We start from the raw sequence: 18366 nt of genomic DNA, 5'->3' as shown, positions 1-18366 counted from the left end.
TTCTTTTTCTAGTTTTCAATTTTTCTCTTTGCACCAATACATTCCTAGTATATATGCTGTTAGGGAATTATTTTTCAGATTCTTCCTCTGTGATTGGCTGGACAAGAAATCTGTGAACATGCAATTCTGTCTCCATTTTGATGAGCTAAATAACTTCAACCCTGACTTGTTTATGGAAGATTTTGTTCAATTCAACCTCCTTATATAGCTTATTTATTAATAATTTATTTTATATCATTTGTTGGCTTTAACTTTTCATAGACGAAGACTCTACATCTGTTTGTAAGAGTTTGTATCAATTTCATGACATTTTCCCAGATTTGAAATCTAGGTTTGATTTTGGAGGAAACAGTGTGACAAATAAGGTCTATATAATTTAAACATGTTTTAGAAATATTTTACCAAAGAGTCCTAGAATTTATTAAAGAGGAGCATCAGAGTAATTTATTAAGAACATAATATTAACACTATAAAAATCTTTTTTTTTTTTTTTTTGAGATGGAGTCTCGCTCTATTGCCCAGACTGCAGTGCAGTGGCGCAATCTCAACTCACTGCAAACTTCGCCTCCCGGGTTCAAGCGAGTCTCCTGCCTCAGCCTCCAGTGTAGCTGAGATTACAGGCATGTGCCACCACACCCAGCTGATTTGCTTTTTGTATTTTTAGTAGAGACTGGATTTCACCATATTGGTTAGGCTGGCCTCGAACTCCTGACCTAAGGTGATCCACCCACCTCGGTCTGCCAGAGTGCTAGGATTACAAGCATGAGCCACTGCACCTGACCAAATTCCACACTTTTATGGGTAATGGCTTTACATTTCTTTCTGTTTATAATTTATTAAAATTTAGATAATTTCACCATGTACCATTTAACAATGAAGTAATCCCATTTGAAGGCTATATTATGATAATGCTAAAATATTTTTACAAAGTAGCATTATTTGCTCAGATTTCTTATTTTTGGATAGAAAATGCTAATAGGTAGTTTCTATTATAATATGATTTTCTCAAGATAAGGCACATAGTTTATGTTCACCTTCTTAACTTCTTCAGTTTTCCTTCTCAAATCTGATATGATAAAATCTTGAATTCACTACCATTGTTTCTAACTGAATGTGTGGAATTATGAATACTCTCCTTTTCCCTCCAAAATCTATAAATATTCTGTCACTCCTTTTAAGGACAACCCTTTCATCTGTTTCTTCAGTCAGTCCCCCTTTTCTGACACCAAAGCATCTTTACCTCACAAAGTCCTCTCTCTTTTCAGACATCTATCTGAATGATATTGGCTAATCTTTTCAAAAAGTTCTTTCAGATTCCCAGGTGCACTGTGCTGTGTCATGATCATCGGTTCTTGTTTCTTGACCTTTATCTAATCTTTCAATGTTTTCCTGACAAAGTCATCTTCTTTTCTGTAGGCCTCTCCCATCTTTTTATGGAAACTCTTCCAGTCATCCTGTTCATAACTTTGTCTCCATTTTTTTCTTCTTCCTTGAATCAGTAACTCTTTTCAAATGTTTTCTCTAAAATTCTTTCTCATCTGTCCCATAATCTAGGTCTTCATTTCCTGATACTTTGTTTCCCCAACTACTATTTTTCTTTCTCAGTCTATTTTGTATATCTACAACAAAGTAATGCTACTTAAACATTCTTTTGATAATGTAATTTCTCTTTCCTTAATTTCAAATTTCTGAATATTCTCTACCAAACATGGTATAAAAAGCCATTACAGAACTCTAAAGGTCTTCTATAATCTGAAATTATTCTCTATTTCATCATAAAGTTTCTAATCTATCAGGATAAATATTCAGGTATACAACTTAGCTTACTAAAATTTAATATTTTCTAGGTTATTGATCAGCATGAAATGCTATGGAAACACAGAAGATAGTGTCAAAATAGTTTATCTCAAGGAAATAAGTTAGGCTTGTTTTTGAATGGTAATTTGACTCACAAAATTTGACAAAGGATAGAAAAATTAACTTAGAATGACAGTTTGCCAAGTTAATTCCCATGGCTACAATCAACTGTAGTTTAGGGCAGTAGTTGATAAGGTATTGGATTTTTATGTTGCTTTCCACTTCCAGGCTAGAAAACATAAGATCTACATTAACTTTTAAAATACAGTTCTATTAATTAGTTCTTAGTTTTCCTCAGGGCCAAGGATAACTTATTTTTTTTTTATTTTTATTTTTTTGAGACAGAGTCTCGCTCTGTCGCCCAGGCTGGAGTGCAGTGGCCGGATCTCAGCTCACTGCAAGCTCCGCCTCCCGGGTTTACGCCATTCTCCTGCCTCAGCTTCCCGAGTAGCTGGGACTACAGGCGCCCGCCACCTCGCCCGGCTAGTTTTTTGTATTTTTTAGTAGAGACGGAGTTTCACCGTGTTAGCCAGGATGGTCTCGATCTCCTGACCTCGTGATCTGCCTGTCTCGGCCTCCCAAAGTGCTGGGATTACAGGCTTGAGCCACCGCGCCCGGCCTGGCCAAGGATAATTATAGTAAAAGTAAACTAGGAGCTTATCAAGTTGTTGTATATTGAATATTGTTTTCATCCACAGAAATTATATTTGCTTAACATGTTTCTTTCTAATAGAGAGTATCTTAGGTTCTTGAATGCAAAATACATTTTTTAGAAGCTTCTGAAATGATGCAATTGGTATATTTTTCAATGTTTAACTGATTATTAATACTAATATAGTACTTATAATTTCATGGGAAGGGAAAAGAGAGTCAAGCAGACATTTAATTATTATGGTGATATATACATTAATTCTCATAAGTGGCCAAATCTAAGAAGAAAAAATTATACTCAACCCAGTATGTGAGATGGACTCACAGAGTCAAGTCAGATCTGTTTTCTCCTTCAAGTAAAGTGAGTCTCCCTTGACATTGAATGAGTTTTCTTTTCTGACTCAGCATGTTCCTGATAGTGCATGTCAACAGGTTATAACTACAAAATACATTTCATCATCTCCTCTCTTGAAAATACGAAGGAAAAGAAAAAGAGAGCGGAATGGGAGAGAGGGTGGCATTTGGGAAGAGAAAGAGCAATAAATTATTGCAATTCTTCTTTGGAGTCTGGCAATTACTTTACTTAAATTCGTATATAATGTGTTAGCTTTCATTGAAAGGTTACCATTACATGGAGCAGACCTTTATTCCTTTCTTTGGAAATCTGGAATCATATGTTCTCCCTAAACAGGAATATTTCCTATTGTGTCTTTTCTATTAATTTTTCTTATTATGAACCTTATCAAAAAATTACTTTGTATGTTCTATTCTTGCTCTGATTTAGTTGCTCATGGGGACAAAACTCAGCTCCATAACTGAAATCTTTCTCAAACAAAGCTGAAAAATAACATACATAGTCTGTCTAATAAGAGATCTTTGTGTCTTCCTCAGACATACTATACGGTAGTTTTAGACATCTTTAATATTGAAAACAGGTCCAAATTATATTTTTATACCCTGATTTAAATTTCTATTTATTTTTTAAAATCCTAAGTACTTACAAAATCCTCAACCATAGTCAATAATCCTTACAGAAAAGGCATGTACCTATTATTTCTCCTAGTCTTTGAGCTTTAAGGGGACCTGACAAACTGTTCATGGTTCCTTGGAAGGTACTGGAGGTGGATTTCGTCAAAGAGTAATGACCGCAGAACGTCTCATAGGGATAAAAAGCAACTTTCATTCCTCTTTCTGTTTCTGTAGGTATCTTCTCAGTCCTCAGCTTGGCCTCTGAGTGTACAACCCTTGCTGCTGAGCTTCCCAAAGTTTCCTATGTGAAGGCTCTTGATGTTTGGCTCATTGCTTGCCTTCTCTTTGGGTTTGCTTCCCTGGTGGAGTATGCGGTGGTCCAGGTGATGCTGAACAACCCCAAAAGGGTTGAAGCAGAAAAAGCCAGAATTGCTAAGGCTGAGCAAGCAGATGGAAAAGGTGGAAATGCGGCTAAAAAGAATACTGTGAATGGAACAGGGACTCCTGTTCATATTAGCACTTTGCAGGTAAGGATAAAATTATCCCATGAAATCATTTCCCCCAACCTCTTCATAGTGTCAAGAGAGAGATCCTTTTGTGTATGTGACAAGTTTTGATGAAATTGGCATTTGCTTGTTTTTCTCTCACAGCTGAAAAGAAACTGAGCACAACACACTTTTTGGGAAACATGCTTTTTAGAAAACATTCAGAACATTTAGGTCAAATACCACTTAAGAAAAAAAGTAATGCCTTATTAAATTTTTTGAGAACTTTGCACTGAGTTTAAGGATTCAACTCTGCTTTGATGGTCACCATTGAATATGGAGACCTTGCTGGAGCACAGAGCTTCCTATTGTTTCTCATTCAATATATCTTAATGAAAGGCCAGAGGACCGTGGGGCATCACTGATCATCTGCCTTACATAAAAAGGCTTGGAGAAGCCCATGCTCATGATTAAATTAGCCACCATTCCCCATTAAGTTAGAGAACTTCACTTGGAGCATGTCAGGAAGGCTACTTGTTTATTGTCTTGGGGAAACGATGCCCTCAGTTAGGAATCTGTCCTGCCCAGCAGTGAGTGGCAGGAGAAGGAATATTTAAGATTTTACCCCATAACGCTGTCTTGTCAATTGATTATGGGTCTAAGAATAGTGGACAATGATAAATCTCAAAGAACTAGGCTGTGTAAAGGATTGAGGTTAGCTGTCCATTTACCCCAATGTGCCCTTCATAGATGCCCTCTGGATTGGTGGACCAGTCAACCAGAAGACCATTTCTATTGAGCTAAGAGCAGTAAATTCCACAGAAGACCAATAGGTCCATTCCATCCTACAGCCTTGAAAATCTTACCTTCCATGCTTTTCCTCTGGTCCGACAATTACTCTATCAGTTTGTTAATCACCACTACTCACCTTACCTAGAATGCTAGATGAGTATACAACATGTGGTTTTTAGGTGCAGAAGCAAAGGAACCATGCTTATATGGTGCTGCCTGTGGCCTTTAAAAAACTGTTTAAGTCATTTATACTCATTTTCTGAGCCTAAAGCCAAGACCCTCTGCAAATACTTAGCTGAAACCTTCAGGGAGGCTTCTTGAGGCCTTATAACTCCTTTATGCCTTTCATGAAGAATAAGGAGAAAATTCGCATTAGTCTAGTGCTATCTTGGCCTTAAAGATGTCCTTAATATATCTTTTTCATACTTCTGCCTCCAATATTTCTATTTCATTATATTTGAAATGAGTTTCTTGCAGAGAACATATAGTTGGTGTTTGGTATTTAAACTGCTCTGCCATTCTCTTATGTTTGAATTGGTATATTTAGATCATTTCCATAATGTAATTATCGATACAACAAGACTTTACTCTGTGTTTTATTTTTCTTTGTTTTGTTTATTTTGGTTTTTGTTTCTCTATTTTCTTTTTCATTTTTTTTCTTCTTCTTCTTTTTTTTTTTTTAATTTATTTTTTGAGGCGGAGTTTCACTCTTGTTGCCCAGGCTGGAGTGCAATGGTACAATCTCGGCTCACCACAACCTCTGCCTCCTAGGTTCAAGCGATTCTCTTGCCTCAGCCTCCTGAGTAGCTGGGATTACAGGCACCCACCACCACATCTGGCTAATTTTGTGCTTTCAGTAGATACAGTGTTTCTCCATGTTGGTCAGGCTGGTCTTGAACTCCTGACCTCAGCTGATCCACCCACCTCGGCCTCCCAAAGTGCTGGGATTACAGGCATGAGCCCCCGCGCCTGGCCCTCTTTTACCTTTTTTAATGTAGGTTACTTGAACATTTTTTTTTGAATTTCATTTTGAGCTTTCTGTGTTGTCTTTAAGTGTATCTCTTTGTTTAACTTCTTTAGTGGTTGGTCTGGATAAGATATGCGTGCATAACATCACAATCTATTGGTGTCATTATTTTGCTAGTTTTTGTGATGTTTGAAAACGTTACCTCTTTTCTCCCTTAAGCTGATGTTTACAATTGTCTTAAATACTTCTGCATACATTTAGAATCACATTATAGTTTTTGCATCACCATCAAATATAATTTAGAAAACTTGAGGAGAAGAAAATCTTATTGTATATTTTTGCTCACTGTGTTTTTCTTTCATCTTCATATATTCCAAGGTTATATCTCTTTTATTATTTTCTGTTTAGAGAATTTCCTGTTTTGTTTTTGTTTTTGTTTTGTTTTGTTTTTTTGAGACAGAGTTTTACTCTGTTGCCCAGGCTGGGGGGTTCAGTGGCGTGATCTCAGCTAATGCAACCTCTGCCTTCTGGGTTCAAGCAATCCTCCTACCTAAGCCTCCCAAGTAGTTGGGACCAGAGGTATGTGCCACACCACACCTGGCTAAGTTTTATATTTTGGTAGAGACAGGGTTTCCTCATGTTGGCCAGACTAGTCTCAAATTCCTGGCCTCAAGTGATCCGCCTGCCTTAGGCTCCCAAAAATGCTGGGATTATAGGCATGAGCCACCGCGCCTTTTCAGGAATTTCCTTTACCCATTTTTGGATAGGTCTGTGGGTGACACATTTTTTTACTTTCCCTTTATCTGAGAATGTCTTGATTTCTCCTTCATTGTTGAAGGATATTTTCTCTAGGTGTAGGATTGTGAGGCTACAATTCTATATGCATTTCTTTTAGCACCTAAAAAGTATTCTTCTGGCCTCCATGGCTTCTGATGAAAACTAGTTGTTCTGATTGTTTTTCCCCTGTAGGTAAAGTGTCACTTATCTCTGGATGCTTTCAAAAAAATTGTTTGGTCTTTTGGTCGAGTAGTGATCAGAAGTTTAATTATGACATGTCTCTGTGTGGATTTCTTTGAGTTGATCTTGTTTGGGATTTTTTTATCTTGTTGAAAATGTAGGTGTATGTTTCTTGCCAAATTTGGAAAGTTTTCAGCATTATTTCTTTGTGTACTTTTTCTGACTTGCCCTCTCTCTTCTCTTTTCAAGACTCCAATAACACAAATGCTAGATTTGTGATACAATTGTCCCTGGGTACTGTAGGGAACTGGTTTTAGGACTCTTGTCAGATACCAAGGTTTGCAAATGCTCAAGTCCCTTGTATAAAATGTGAAACTTGGACATTTATTATTTTTGCTTAGGATTGCTTTGGCTACTCAGGCTCTTTTTTAGCTCCATATAAGTTTTAGGATTGTTTTCTCTAATTCTGTGAAAAATGATATTGGTATTTTGATAAGAATTACATTGAATCTATAGATTGCTTTGGGTAGTGTGGTCATTTTCACGATATTGATTATTCCAATCCATGAGTATGGGATGTGTTTCCATTTGTTTGTGTAAGGTTATTTTCTTTTTTTTTTTTTTTTTTTTTTTTTTTCTGCATTGTAAGAGAAATTGAGTTCTTAATTTGATTCTCAGCTTGGTCATTGTTGGTGTATAGCAATACTATTGATTTGTGTACATTGATTTGTAACCAGAGACTTTACTGATTTTGTTTATCAAATCTAGGAGTCTTTTGGAGGAGTCTCTAGGGTTTTCTAAGTGCACAGTCACATAATTGTTGAACAGCGGTAGTCTGACTTTATCTTTTCTAATTTGGACGCCCTTTATTTCTTTCTCTTACCTGCTTGGCCTGGCTAGAACTTCTTTGACAATGTCTTCTGTAATCTCCCAGCACACTGATTTTTTTTCCTCTGCCCTTTACATTTTCCTGTTGATCTAATCTATGAGCTTTATAGTTTCCATTTGGTATGTATGTATTTTTTTCATTTGTTCCAACTATGTTCATAATTGGTCACTGAATTATTTTTATCATGAATGTTGTAATATCTTTCTCAGATTTCTCAGAATTTTTTTTGTCTTTTGTTGTACAGTTTGAGATCTTTCCCGGTTTTTTGTTTGATGAGTGATTTTGTATTGAAACTTGGACATTTTGATATTATATTATGAGACTTTGAATCGTGTTTAAGCCTTCTGTTTTAACTGGCTTTCTCTGACTCTGTTCTGTCAGGGGAAGGATGGGTGCTGCCTCATTACTTCCAAGCAGAGGTACAAGTCCAGGTGTCCCACTTGGTCAGGGTAGAGCTCCTTGTTACTTCTGGGTGGGATTGGGGGTCACCAGTTCCCCATGCTGTCTCTACCAACACAGCAGCAGGGTTTGCCTTCATGTGGAAGTCCTGACCCTCCATGGCCTCCTGTGACATCATCTCAGTGTTGAAGAGGAGGAGCATCTTGTTACTGCTGGGTGTAGGTGTAAGTCCATACTCCCTACATAGTTTCCATAGACACTGTGGCAGGGATCAGGGCCTTGCTCCTGGTCTACGGTGATGGAAGCCCTGGATCACCACTTGGCACTACTTCAGTGGAGATCAGACTGCCTCATCACAGCCTTTTTAAAGTCCAAGCCTTGGCCCCCTCACCTCTTGGATGTTGCTGGCATGTCTTTTGGGGTGGGGTGGGAGCACATTTTTTTCTGTACTATTTGCCAAGAATAGAGAGGTTAATATCTAAAAGTGTTCTGTGTTGCTGGGCTGCCCCTTTCTTTGTTCTTTGGCTAAACAAAGCAGGCCGTTGGGGCTTTTTTTGTCTGCACCTGTTGGCATTTCCACTTGCTGGCTTCTTTAGCCCCAAATCCGGGATTATATGAGACCGAAAGGGAATGCAGGAACTCACCATTGCATGGTTCCTTGGGTTCCGAGTCCCCGGGTTGATCTGCTTTCTCTTCTCTCCCTTTCACAGTCTCTCTCTCTCTCCCTCTGTGGGTGTGTGTATGTGTGTGTTTTAATGTAATGTCCAGGATTTTTTGTTGAACTTAGCAGGAGGAATAGGAAAGGTATGTCTACTCTATCTTTCTGGATGTAGAAGTCCTCTATGCTTTTCAAGGCCCTCAGCGTCCTCATCATACCTGCACCCTGCTTACCACACTCTAATAATTCAATAGATTTGTCAGTGGGCTACTCTTAACACTTTCATTGTTGTTGCTGTTCTGTCTACTGGGTCGTTTCAGACTTACTGCAGTCCTACACCAGGAAAACAAACATTTGGAGTAATTTTTATTCCCTTTACCAATATTTTATTTTTTTCTCTGTTACCACCCATGTAAGAAGTAACATAATATCTAGAAAAACTAAGGGATTGCTTAAGGGCATGCTTTGGCACGACAGAGAAATGGTATTGGAAGCATACTGTTTGTGAGAAACTGAGCTTCCCCTTCTAACGCATACACTTATTTCTCCAAGTCAAAAATGGAAGGAAGAATACCTGAGAGCCTTATGTTATGTGGAAGTGTTCTCTACCTGATTTTTTGACACTTGCTATGTACTCCTCGATTTATACCTCCCTTTTACCACTTCCTCCCATTTCCAGCCCACCAATCCCCTCTAACTTGACCTTTGGTTAAAAGACTTGGATACAGAAAGCAAGGATGCTCTATAGAACAAGTGCTTGATTCCTAGTAATCCCTATGATCTGCTCCATTGGCTGGCTTATTATAGGTCCTCAATAAGCACAGAAATTAAAGGTAGTAACAGAATACTAATGTGTGATTCAATTAAATTATGCTACTAGATTAAATTAAATGTAGTAACAGAATACTAATATGCAATGATCCTGATACCTTAATATATTCCATCAGGTAGGGGCACTGATGGAAGGAGGCTAACTAGAGCCAGCTTTCTAGAGCATTGTAGAATATATTCAGATTATTTATGAACATGGATAGCAAGGATGAGAGGATCCATGAAGTAGTAAACCCAATTATGTTATTTTAAGTTTATCTTTAAAGCAGTAAAATTAAAAATAGTAATTAAACTAATTACCCAATAAATAAAAATTCAACACATTTAAGAACTTTTATGTTTTAATTCTCTCTGTTTTTAGCTGCTCATAGAAACACACTTGTTTGAATTCTGAAACTATGACATTTTACTTCAAAAGACAAGGAGAGATGCATAGAGAGTTAAGAATTGACCAGAAATTTTAATCTTTAGAAATAAATGTAAATTACTCTTATTCTTTACAGGACAAAAATGCACTTTCTAGACTAGACTTTGTACCTATGGAATATTTGTTTCCTGAGACAGGCTTCAAAATGATAACATGAGTCTAAAAATAACTTATATGAAGTGTGTAACTTGATGAGTCGTAAGATTGTTGCATATTGGCATATGAAAGAAGATATAAAAGTAGAAATGTATAAATTGTTATCCTTTTAATTCAATGGTTTTGTAGTGAAAAATGTAATTAAACTTTTAGTTTCAAAATGCATTTGTTCTAATGTACTTTGCTTTTCTAAATGCAAACTTTTGCCAAATAATTTCAATATTGTTATTCAACAAAATAACAATAATAATTAATGGAAGCATAATATAATTTGGATTGTAGGAAATGTTTGAAGCTGATGTATAAGATAATATTGTGCTTCCTAAGGAAATGAAAGATTTAAAAGGTAGAAAAAAATGATAATTTGTAGTTTTTACTGTAAGATTTTTTATAATTTGTGTCCTATATGCAAAAATTTGTTAGCATGCTTATATAATTATCTGGAGCATTTTTTTTCCCAGTAAAAATGGTGCTTTTTCAGTCATTCCAATATCTTGGTTACTTTTGTTTGTTCATTCACGTATTACTATTTTTATTCAACAAAACAGTTAAGAACCTACTGTTGTTAATGTCACCCTATTTCTAATGCATAGTATGTGCCATACACAAAGGTTTTATGAATAAAAGACAAAGAAAATAGTACCTATGCCTGTAAGTTTATATAAATTAAAAAATAAAAGCTGCTGTTTATATTTAAAGGAGATTTTTAATGATAATGATTTAATGGACTTAAATTTAGCAAAATATATACAAATTATTCCCTCTGAACATATTTTATTGTCTGTAGAGGATACCATTATTAACATGAAATCATGCCTAAGTGTTCTGGTCAAGAAATACTGCATAAAGTTGTTTGTTTTTAAATTTGTGTGGAATGAAACTTAAAAGAACCACAAATAAAATCTTAGAGGCTAAAGTTGGAAGCATTAGAAAGTTTTTAATAGCATCGTTTTTTATTCTTGACAGTTTCATTATCACACTACCTCATTTTTGTTACCAGTAATTTTCAGAAGTGACAGAAGTTTATATGATGAAAGTAGATGAGACACATATTCATAATAAGGAGCAATTGAGAAATTATTAATTGTAGGTTAATAAAGCCAAATTCGCTTTTAAGAATGTGTGTTAAGTAGGACTAAAGCCTTATTTATTAGCAGTTTATTTCATCTCTTTTCATGTGATGTTATAACTGTTTAAAATAGTATTTATAGTGTAAATTCTTTTGTACTTTCATGTATATATTTGATATGATAATAAGGTGTAGGGAGTATTAACTGAAAAAAAAATTTTCTTCGTGTAAAATCTGTGATGAGTGGGGCAAGGAGACTAGCCAACTACTTTATGAATCATGACCTATTTAAGAAGCTCTGAGTACTTCTTATTAGGGAACCTAATCTTGTTCTTTATTCAGTTATGTCATTATCATTAAAAATTACTTCTGTAGTAAGGTTCTGTCCACCCCACACGTGCACCTCTACTTATTCTTGAATACAAGAATCTTCAAATATATCTCTGAGAAACTTTTTAAGGAATTAAATGGCTAGAAACTTAATATAACCAATTTGCAGCTTTTTTGGAATGCTTTATAATGTTATGGCTTCAACACTGAAAAAATTCTCTTACTGACATGTTTACTATATTTAAGTAATCTCTGTGAATAAACATACTATTCTATATCTATAGTTTGAATAAACTCTATGGATCAAATCCTAATATTATTTAAATTGCTGGCAGAATTTATATGGTTATATAAATAAAATAGATTAGAAAATTGGAAATACTTATTTGTGGCCTAGGTTATAATATTATATAAATTTGGCAATTTGTTTAGTTATTTACAGATACTACAGTCACACCTAAAATGATATAAAATATGATTTATAGCAAATGCATTTCTATAGTATGTTCTAAATATACTTGGTGTTAAGCCATTAAGTCTATAGGCAGAGTCTGGAGTACTCTTTTGTTATGATAAGTAGCTTCAAAAGCCTAATGAGTACACCGAAAGCCTTTGGAATGGGGAATTCTAAAGGGAGAAAGAGCAACTGTAATACCCACAGAGTCGTTGATTTTAAAAATTGCTCGAAAGTCTTAGAGTAATGCAAAGATTCGATGTGTAGAGTCTGTTCTCCACTTCTATTCCGATCAAGATAGTGAGTTACTCTTTACAAAAGTTCACTGATACATGCAGAGACTCACACATTCCTCAAACTGCATTGGAAAACTGAAGATTAAATGTGGTCTTCTGTCTGATGTTCTGTCTGGAACAATAATAGGGCAGATGTGAGTGTGCAAGTCCATGTGTGTGTGCACACGCATGCCTGCCTGTACACATACTGTTGGAGGTTAGGCAGTGGACAAATTGATGAAAGTAGTCTTTTAAAAATTCAATTTAGATAAATGGGGCAAAAAGTAGATGTGTATTTGTATGTGTTTATGTGTGTGTGTGCATTTCCTGAAGTCATATTTAAAGAGTTTAGATTTTAGTTGCTGCTTTTTCTCTCTTGCACTCTTTCGACTAGTGTATAGTCCATTTTGTGCTGCTATAAAGGAAATACTTGAGGCTGTATAATTTATAAGAAAATAGATTTATTTGGCTCATGGTTCTGCAAGCTGTACTAGAAGCATGGCATCAGAATCTACTTCCAGTGAGGGCCTCAGGAAGCTTACAATTATGGTGGAAGATGCAGGGGAGCCGGCATGTCAGATGGCAAGAGTGGGAGTGAGAGGGAAGGCAGGTGCTAGGCTCTTTTTAATAGCCAGATTTCACTTGAACTAATAGAGAGACAACTCATTCATTACCACAGGGAGGACACCAAGCCAGTCATGAGGGATCCGGCCCCGTGACCCAAACACCTCCCACTAGGCCACACGGCTAACACTGGGAGTCACATTTCATCTTTTTTTTTTTTTTTGGTCAGACATTTTGCTAGACACAGAGTCTAAATTGATAGGGACTAAAGCCTGTCCGTACTTCTTGATGCCATGCAGATGTAGGCACTGCTCTTTCATGCACAGTTGAGCTCTCACAATTGGTAAATTGTAACTGCACATTAAACAAGTAGAGTGGGGGTGGGGACAAGAATCCTCTTTTTTCACAGTGGCCTACTTCTTCACACGTATTCTTAAAAGCGAATTTGGCTATATTAACCTACAATTAATAATTTCTCAATTGTTCCTTATGAATATGTGTCTTATTTGCTTCCGTCATATAAACTTCTCTCATTTCTAAAAATTACTGGTGACAAAAATGAGGTAGTGTGATAATGAAACTGTCTAGAATAAAAAATGATGCTATTAAAAACTACTTCAATTAAAGTCCTATTGAACCAGGATGGGACTGTGTTTCCATTTGCGCTATTTTATAATGAACAATTTCTAAATAAGTCAATATATTGGTGGTTTACATCTTTTTTTTCAAATATCAAATGTACAGAAAGGTGAACTTCTAGTTCCTCAATCCCTATTCCTCCATATCAACATTTTTTGTGTATTTTTCTGCAAACATATTTACATAAATTTTTTTAAAGTTTCTTACCCACTGGCATTTTACAAATATACATATGGCATAAAGTATATAATAACAAAGCCAACATTTGTATGCTAGCTTAAAAAATATAACATCAATATATGCTCATAATTGGAGGAGAAGTGGAAATAACTTAAATGTATAATCACAGAAGGATGTATAAATACATTTAACTTGCTTTGTCAGTCAGTTTATCTTCGGCATTTTTGCTATCCACCTTTGAACACTGCCATCTGGCTCTTGTCTAGGAAATATATATATAAATATATGTTTATTCAGGTAAAGGATAGTCTCCTGGTACCTAAAGTACTGTTGAGGAAATATTTGTTTTACTTATTATATGAGGTATAGTGTTTTTAACCCAGCTATAATTTAGTAAATGTAACTAGTCTATAGAACTAGTGAAAGTATTAATTGTATTTAAAACGCAATAACTAGAGTAACTGTGATATACTAATAATATACAATTAAATGATTTCCATGTTCAATAAAAATTGAGTAAATGTCAAGAGTGAAGATTCTAAGGGTGAATAGCAAAACTCAGTGGTAAGAACAGTGAGAAAATGAAGCAATCTAGCCAAGAACTTACCTTTTTGTGGACTTTTGTGATATGTCAGTGCTATTCTCAAACATTGGTGTTAGCCTATTCCTCTAATCTATGAGCATTTTGATTACTAGAGAGAGTTCAGCATAAAATATAATTGTCCTTTTGTATCTGCGGGGAATTTGTTCCAGTATCCCCTGCAGATATCAAAATCTATGCATACTCAAGTCCCCGCAGTCTGCCCTGTGGAACCTGTGGATACAAAAGTTGACCCTCTATATCCACGGATTTTGTGAACACTCTATTTTTGATCTGCATTTGGATGTAGATTCAGAACCTGCAGATATGAAGGGGCAACTGTATTTATTGAAAAAGAAGCCCATGTATAAGTGGACCCTTGCAGTTCAAACCCATGTTGTAACTGTAATTATTTTGTATATTATAGGGAATGTATTCAAATTTCATAATTCAGAAATTAGTGACTAAATAATAATCTCTGTAGCATATGGTCTATCTGAAGAACACATCATTCCCCTGTATTGTCTGAGCATGTTTGGTTAAGTTCAGCCAACAATTTGGGAATGTCTATCACTAGTAAATATTTGGTTCATGATAATTGTGACCATTTTTTAGTTCTTGTTTGCGAATGTGACTTGGAGTCTGTCTTATTGGAGGGATAAATTCCTTAGCATTTATAAGCCACTCTACTTGGAAACAAGATCTATAGGGAAGTCAAAAGCTAGTAATACCAGAGCATTTTTATAATCCATACATTGTAGAATATTGTCTCTGTCCTGGTTAAATATTGGAGCAAGGATGGATTTTTATTTATTAGTCTTACAACTGATAACTTTCACAAGCCTGGTAGCACCTAAAATCAATCTGAGCTTTGATTCCTTAGCATAAAATAACCAATCAAAAGTTCATTCCATGACATAAGCCTCATTATTTAGGCAACATTTTAGAGCCCTAAATGCTCAGGCTATCTGATTGTTTAATCAGATAACCATTCTCTCTGTTAGTTCTTTGTGACATAAACAAATATCTCTTGTGGAAACTAGCAATTTAAAAAATATCCTTTGAAGAGATGTGTTTCATAAGTAGAAAGATTCTAAATACATTGTCTTCAATATTTATTCTTAGGTTGGTGAGACCAGATGCAAAAAAGTTTGTACTTCTAAGTCTGATCTGAGATCTAATGACTTCAGCATTGTTGGAAGCTTACCAAGAGATTTTGAATTATCCAATTATGACTGCTATGGAAAACCCATTGAAGTTAACAATGGACTTGGGAAATCTCAGGCTAAGAACAACAAGAAGCCTCCCCCTGCAAAACCTGTTATTCCAACAGCAGCAAAGCGAATTGATCTTTACGCAAGAGCATTGTTTCCTTTCTGCTTCTTGTTCTTCAATGTTATATATTGGTCTATATATTTATGATAAATCTTTTCCATTTGTACAAAATAAAATTCAATTTCATTGTGACCTACTCTATTCATAAATGCCAATCTGTGAGAACTTTTGAATTTTCATAGCAACATTGCATTTTGGATGCCATTTGATTGTAATAAAAATGTGGCACCTTAATTTTGAATGGCAGCATGATCATGTAATGTCTGTGCTCTAATAACGATGTATATATGTATAGTGAACATATTGCTTAGTAATAAATGAAGGACAAGCATACTACATAATATAATCCAAACAATTCTCTTCAGTTAGTGTAAACTGCAAATACTACAGATAATTCTGATAATAAAATGATATGCACGCTGAATCCTGCTATGGTTACCATTCTACCCTACGTAGTCTTTCAAATTTCCTTCCTTGTAACTTTCAAAGAAAGCCATCTTATTCTTGTAAAATTTTAGATGGTATTATCACAGATTTTAAAGGGTCGTATTACATATTGTTTAAACTTTGTAAGTAGAAATGTATCAATTATAATTATGCAGGCTTGTGGAGAAATAAAGTTCACAAAATATTAATTTGTAAAATCAGCTCGTTTTAAAGTGTGCTTGTGTTGTCAAAATATCAGATAGTAATACACAGTAAGCATTTTTAAACAAAGGGAAACCTATATTTATGTAACTGTATAATGAATTCTGACAAAAGAAAAATTAAAGATACCTTATTGATGAAATATTTAGCATAAACAAAATTCTATTTAATCCACCTTAAAACGTAAATGTATTTTCATGGATTTCATTTGTTGGTACATATTACATAAAACATTGTGCCTTAAAATGAGTCGTACATATTTTAAGTTGGAATGCAGTAATAGATACATGATTTTACATCATTTTTGAGAAACCAAGGGGAAATAATAAGTTGAAAAAGAAATCCATAATTATTATAAGATTTTAACTTTTTTATTTCATTAAAATGTTTGCATATTTTAAGTAAAATTAAAAATGTTTTCTGAATTTATTTTTTTATTTGAATATTTTGGGATTAGTCACAAAATATTTAGAGATTAAGTAAATAATAGCTTTGTTTGTGTTAGACTTCACTTCTACTTGTATCTTCTTTCTTGTTAAAAGTCTAGACAACTGAGATTTACTTACTTTGAACTTGTTCCAACCCAAAAGTAAGCACTAAGTCTCATTTTATGAGACCACCATTTCTTAATATCACATCCAGTGCACCTTTGTCTTTCTGCCATATCTGAAATAGAACTACTGTTAATTCATGTAGATAAACATAAGACTAAAGAAGTATATTTACATTATCTGAAGAGTTTTGTTGCAGCTATGAGTTTGTGTGGCAAATTCGATAATAAAGTATTATTTATACAAATTGCTATATGTAATTCAGTGCTATTCAATTTATTGAAGCCTTGAATTTTTAAAAGGTTCTCATTTATGACATTATTTTTGATGGGATATAATTGAATCCTTTGTAGTCCTTCAGCACCCTCTAGTTGTAAAGGTGACATCCGAATAATTTTACAGTGCTACAGGTAACCCTGTTGATGGACTTAATATCTTCCAAGACCCAGGGCAAGAGCATTTTAATGGAACTGTGGTAAGAAAAAAAATATGAATATGATTTAAATCACTTAAAATGTTTACCTGTAACTATATTTGCTTATAATCAGTTTCCTTTATTTTGGCAAGTTTCATTCATATTAGGGAATGTGATCTAGATACAGAGTTTTAAGTGGAAGATGTACCATATTGAAGACAGATCTCATTATATAGAAATTTATTTGTGGAAAATGGTATAAATGAATTACTTTTCTGTAATATAATATTGTAGCCTCTTAAGACTAATTTTAATACCCAAGTATATATGAATAGCTATCCCAGGATTAAGTGTGTATGTGTAACTACGAATGGAACACTAGAAAAGATCATAACGAAGTACAATGAGTGTCTGCTGACAGTTGTTTTATAATTCTTCTGAAAGATTTAGTCACGGAACTCCAGAGTAGTTCTGATCTGTGTACTTTCAGTATTATATATTTCTGGGAGATTTGCAGAATATCTACCCGGAGCATCTGCTGATACCTCAGATTCAATGTCTTCAAAGTAAAAATTATCATCTTTTCAAAAATCAGTAGGTTCTCTCATTTTTTATTTCTGTTAAAACCATTGCTATTCCAGTTGCCCATGTTAAATTCATCTTCCTTTCTCACACAGTCTGTCCCTTTAAGTATCAAGTCCTATAAATTCTCCCTTTTATACCTATCACCTCCTCTCCATTCCGGCTGACACCATCCTAATTCAGTTTCTCATTCTATGTAATCAGGCTCTTTCAGCAGTCTACAGTCTTACTCTAGTATAACTCTATTTTTGAACTAACTTTGTAATTTTTACTTTTTAGCTGCATAGGTAATACCTGAATATATTGAGTATTATAAAACAAACATGTATTTAGAGTCAGTACATAAAGTTGCTCTCCATTGCCTTTTTCCTTCAAACTATTCTGTCTCTTACCCAGAGGTCATCATTGTTTTGTATCTATTCAGAACTCATTCTACGCATTTTCAACTTCTATCTAATTTTTAAATATAGAAGATAATGTAACATAATAAGATATTACCCAAATAGGATTTTACTTTATGTAGGGTTTTGTGATTTTTTTAATTTAACATGTCCTAGAGTTTTTTCCAGGTCCTCACCTGGGACATCGAGCTTCTGCTATTATTCTATAGGATGAATGTGTCTTAATTTAATTTCTTTTTAAGTAAAAACTTAGTTCGTTTTCCTCCAAACACAAAACAGAGTCGCAATAAATATCTTTGTGCACA

General features: G+C 34.7%; 1 protein-coding gene across 2 annotated transcripts in view; it reads left to right on the top strand.

Moving 5' to 3' along the window:
* GLRB (glycine receptor beta) overlaps nt 1-16914 on the top strand; it is a 90808-nt gene extending 73894 nt beyond the window's left edge. The window contains exons 9-10 of one of the 2 annotated variants that reach the window (XM_003899301.4): nt 3712-4004; nt 15255-16914. In XM_003899301.4, the coding sequence (XP_003899350.1) occupies nt 3712-4004; nt 15255-15551 (590 nt within the window). In that variant the 3' untranslated portion in view covers nt 15552-16914. The remainder of the gene's footprint in view (nt 1-3711; nt 4005-15254) is intronic. The other variant, XM_003899302.5, reaches the window with a different exon arrangement.
* Nucleotides 16915-18366: the final 1452 nt, after the last annotated feature.

The sequence above is a fragment of the Papio anubis genome, chromosome 3 (assembly GCF_008728515.1).
Source record: "Papio anubis isolate 15944 chromosome 3, Panubis1.0, whole genome shotgun sequence".
NCBI classification, from domain to species: domain Eukaryota; kingdom Metazoa; phylum Chordata; class Mammalia; order Primates; family Cercopithecidae; genus Papio; species Papio anubis.
This window is presented reverse-complemented; position numbering and strand designations above follow the sequence as displayed.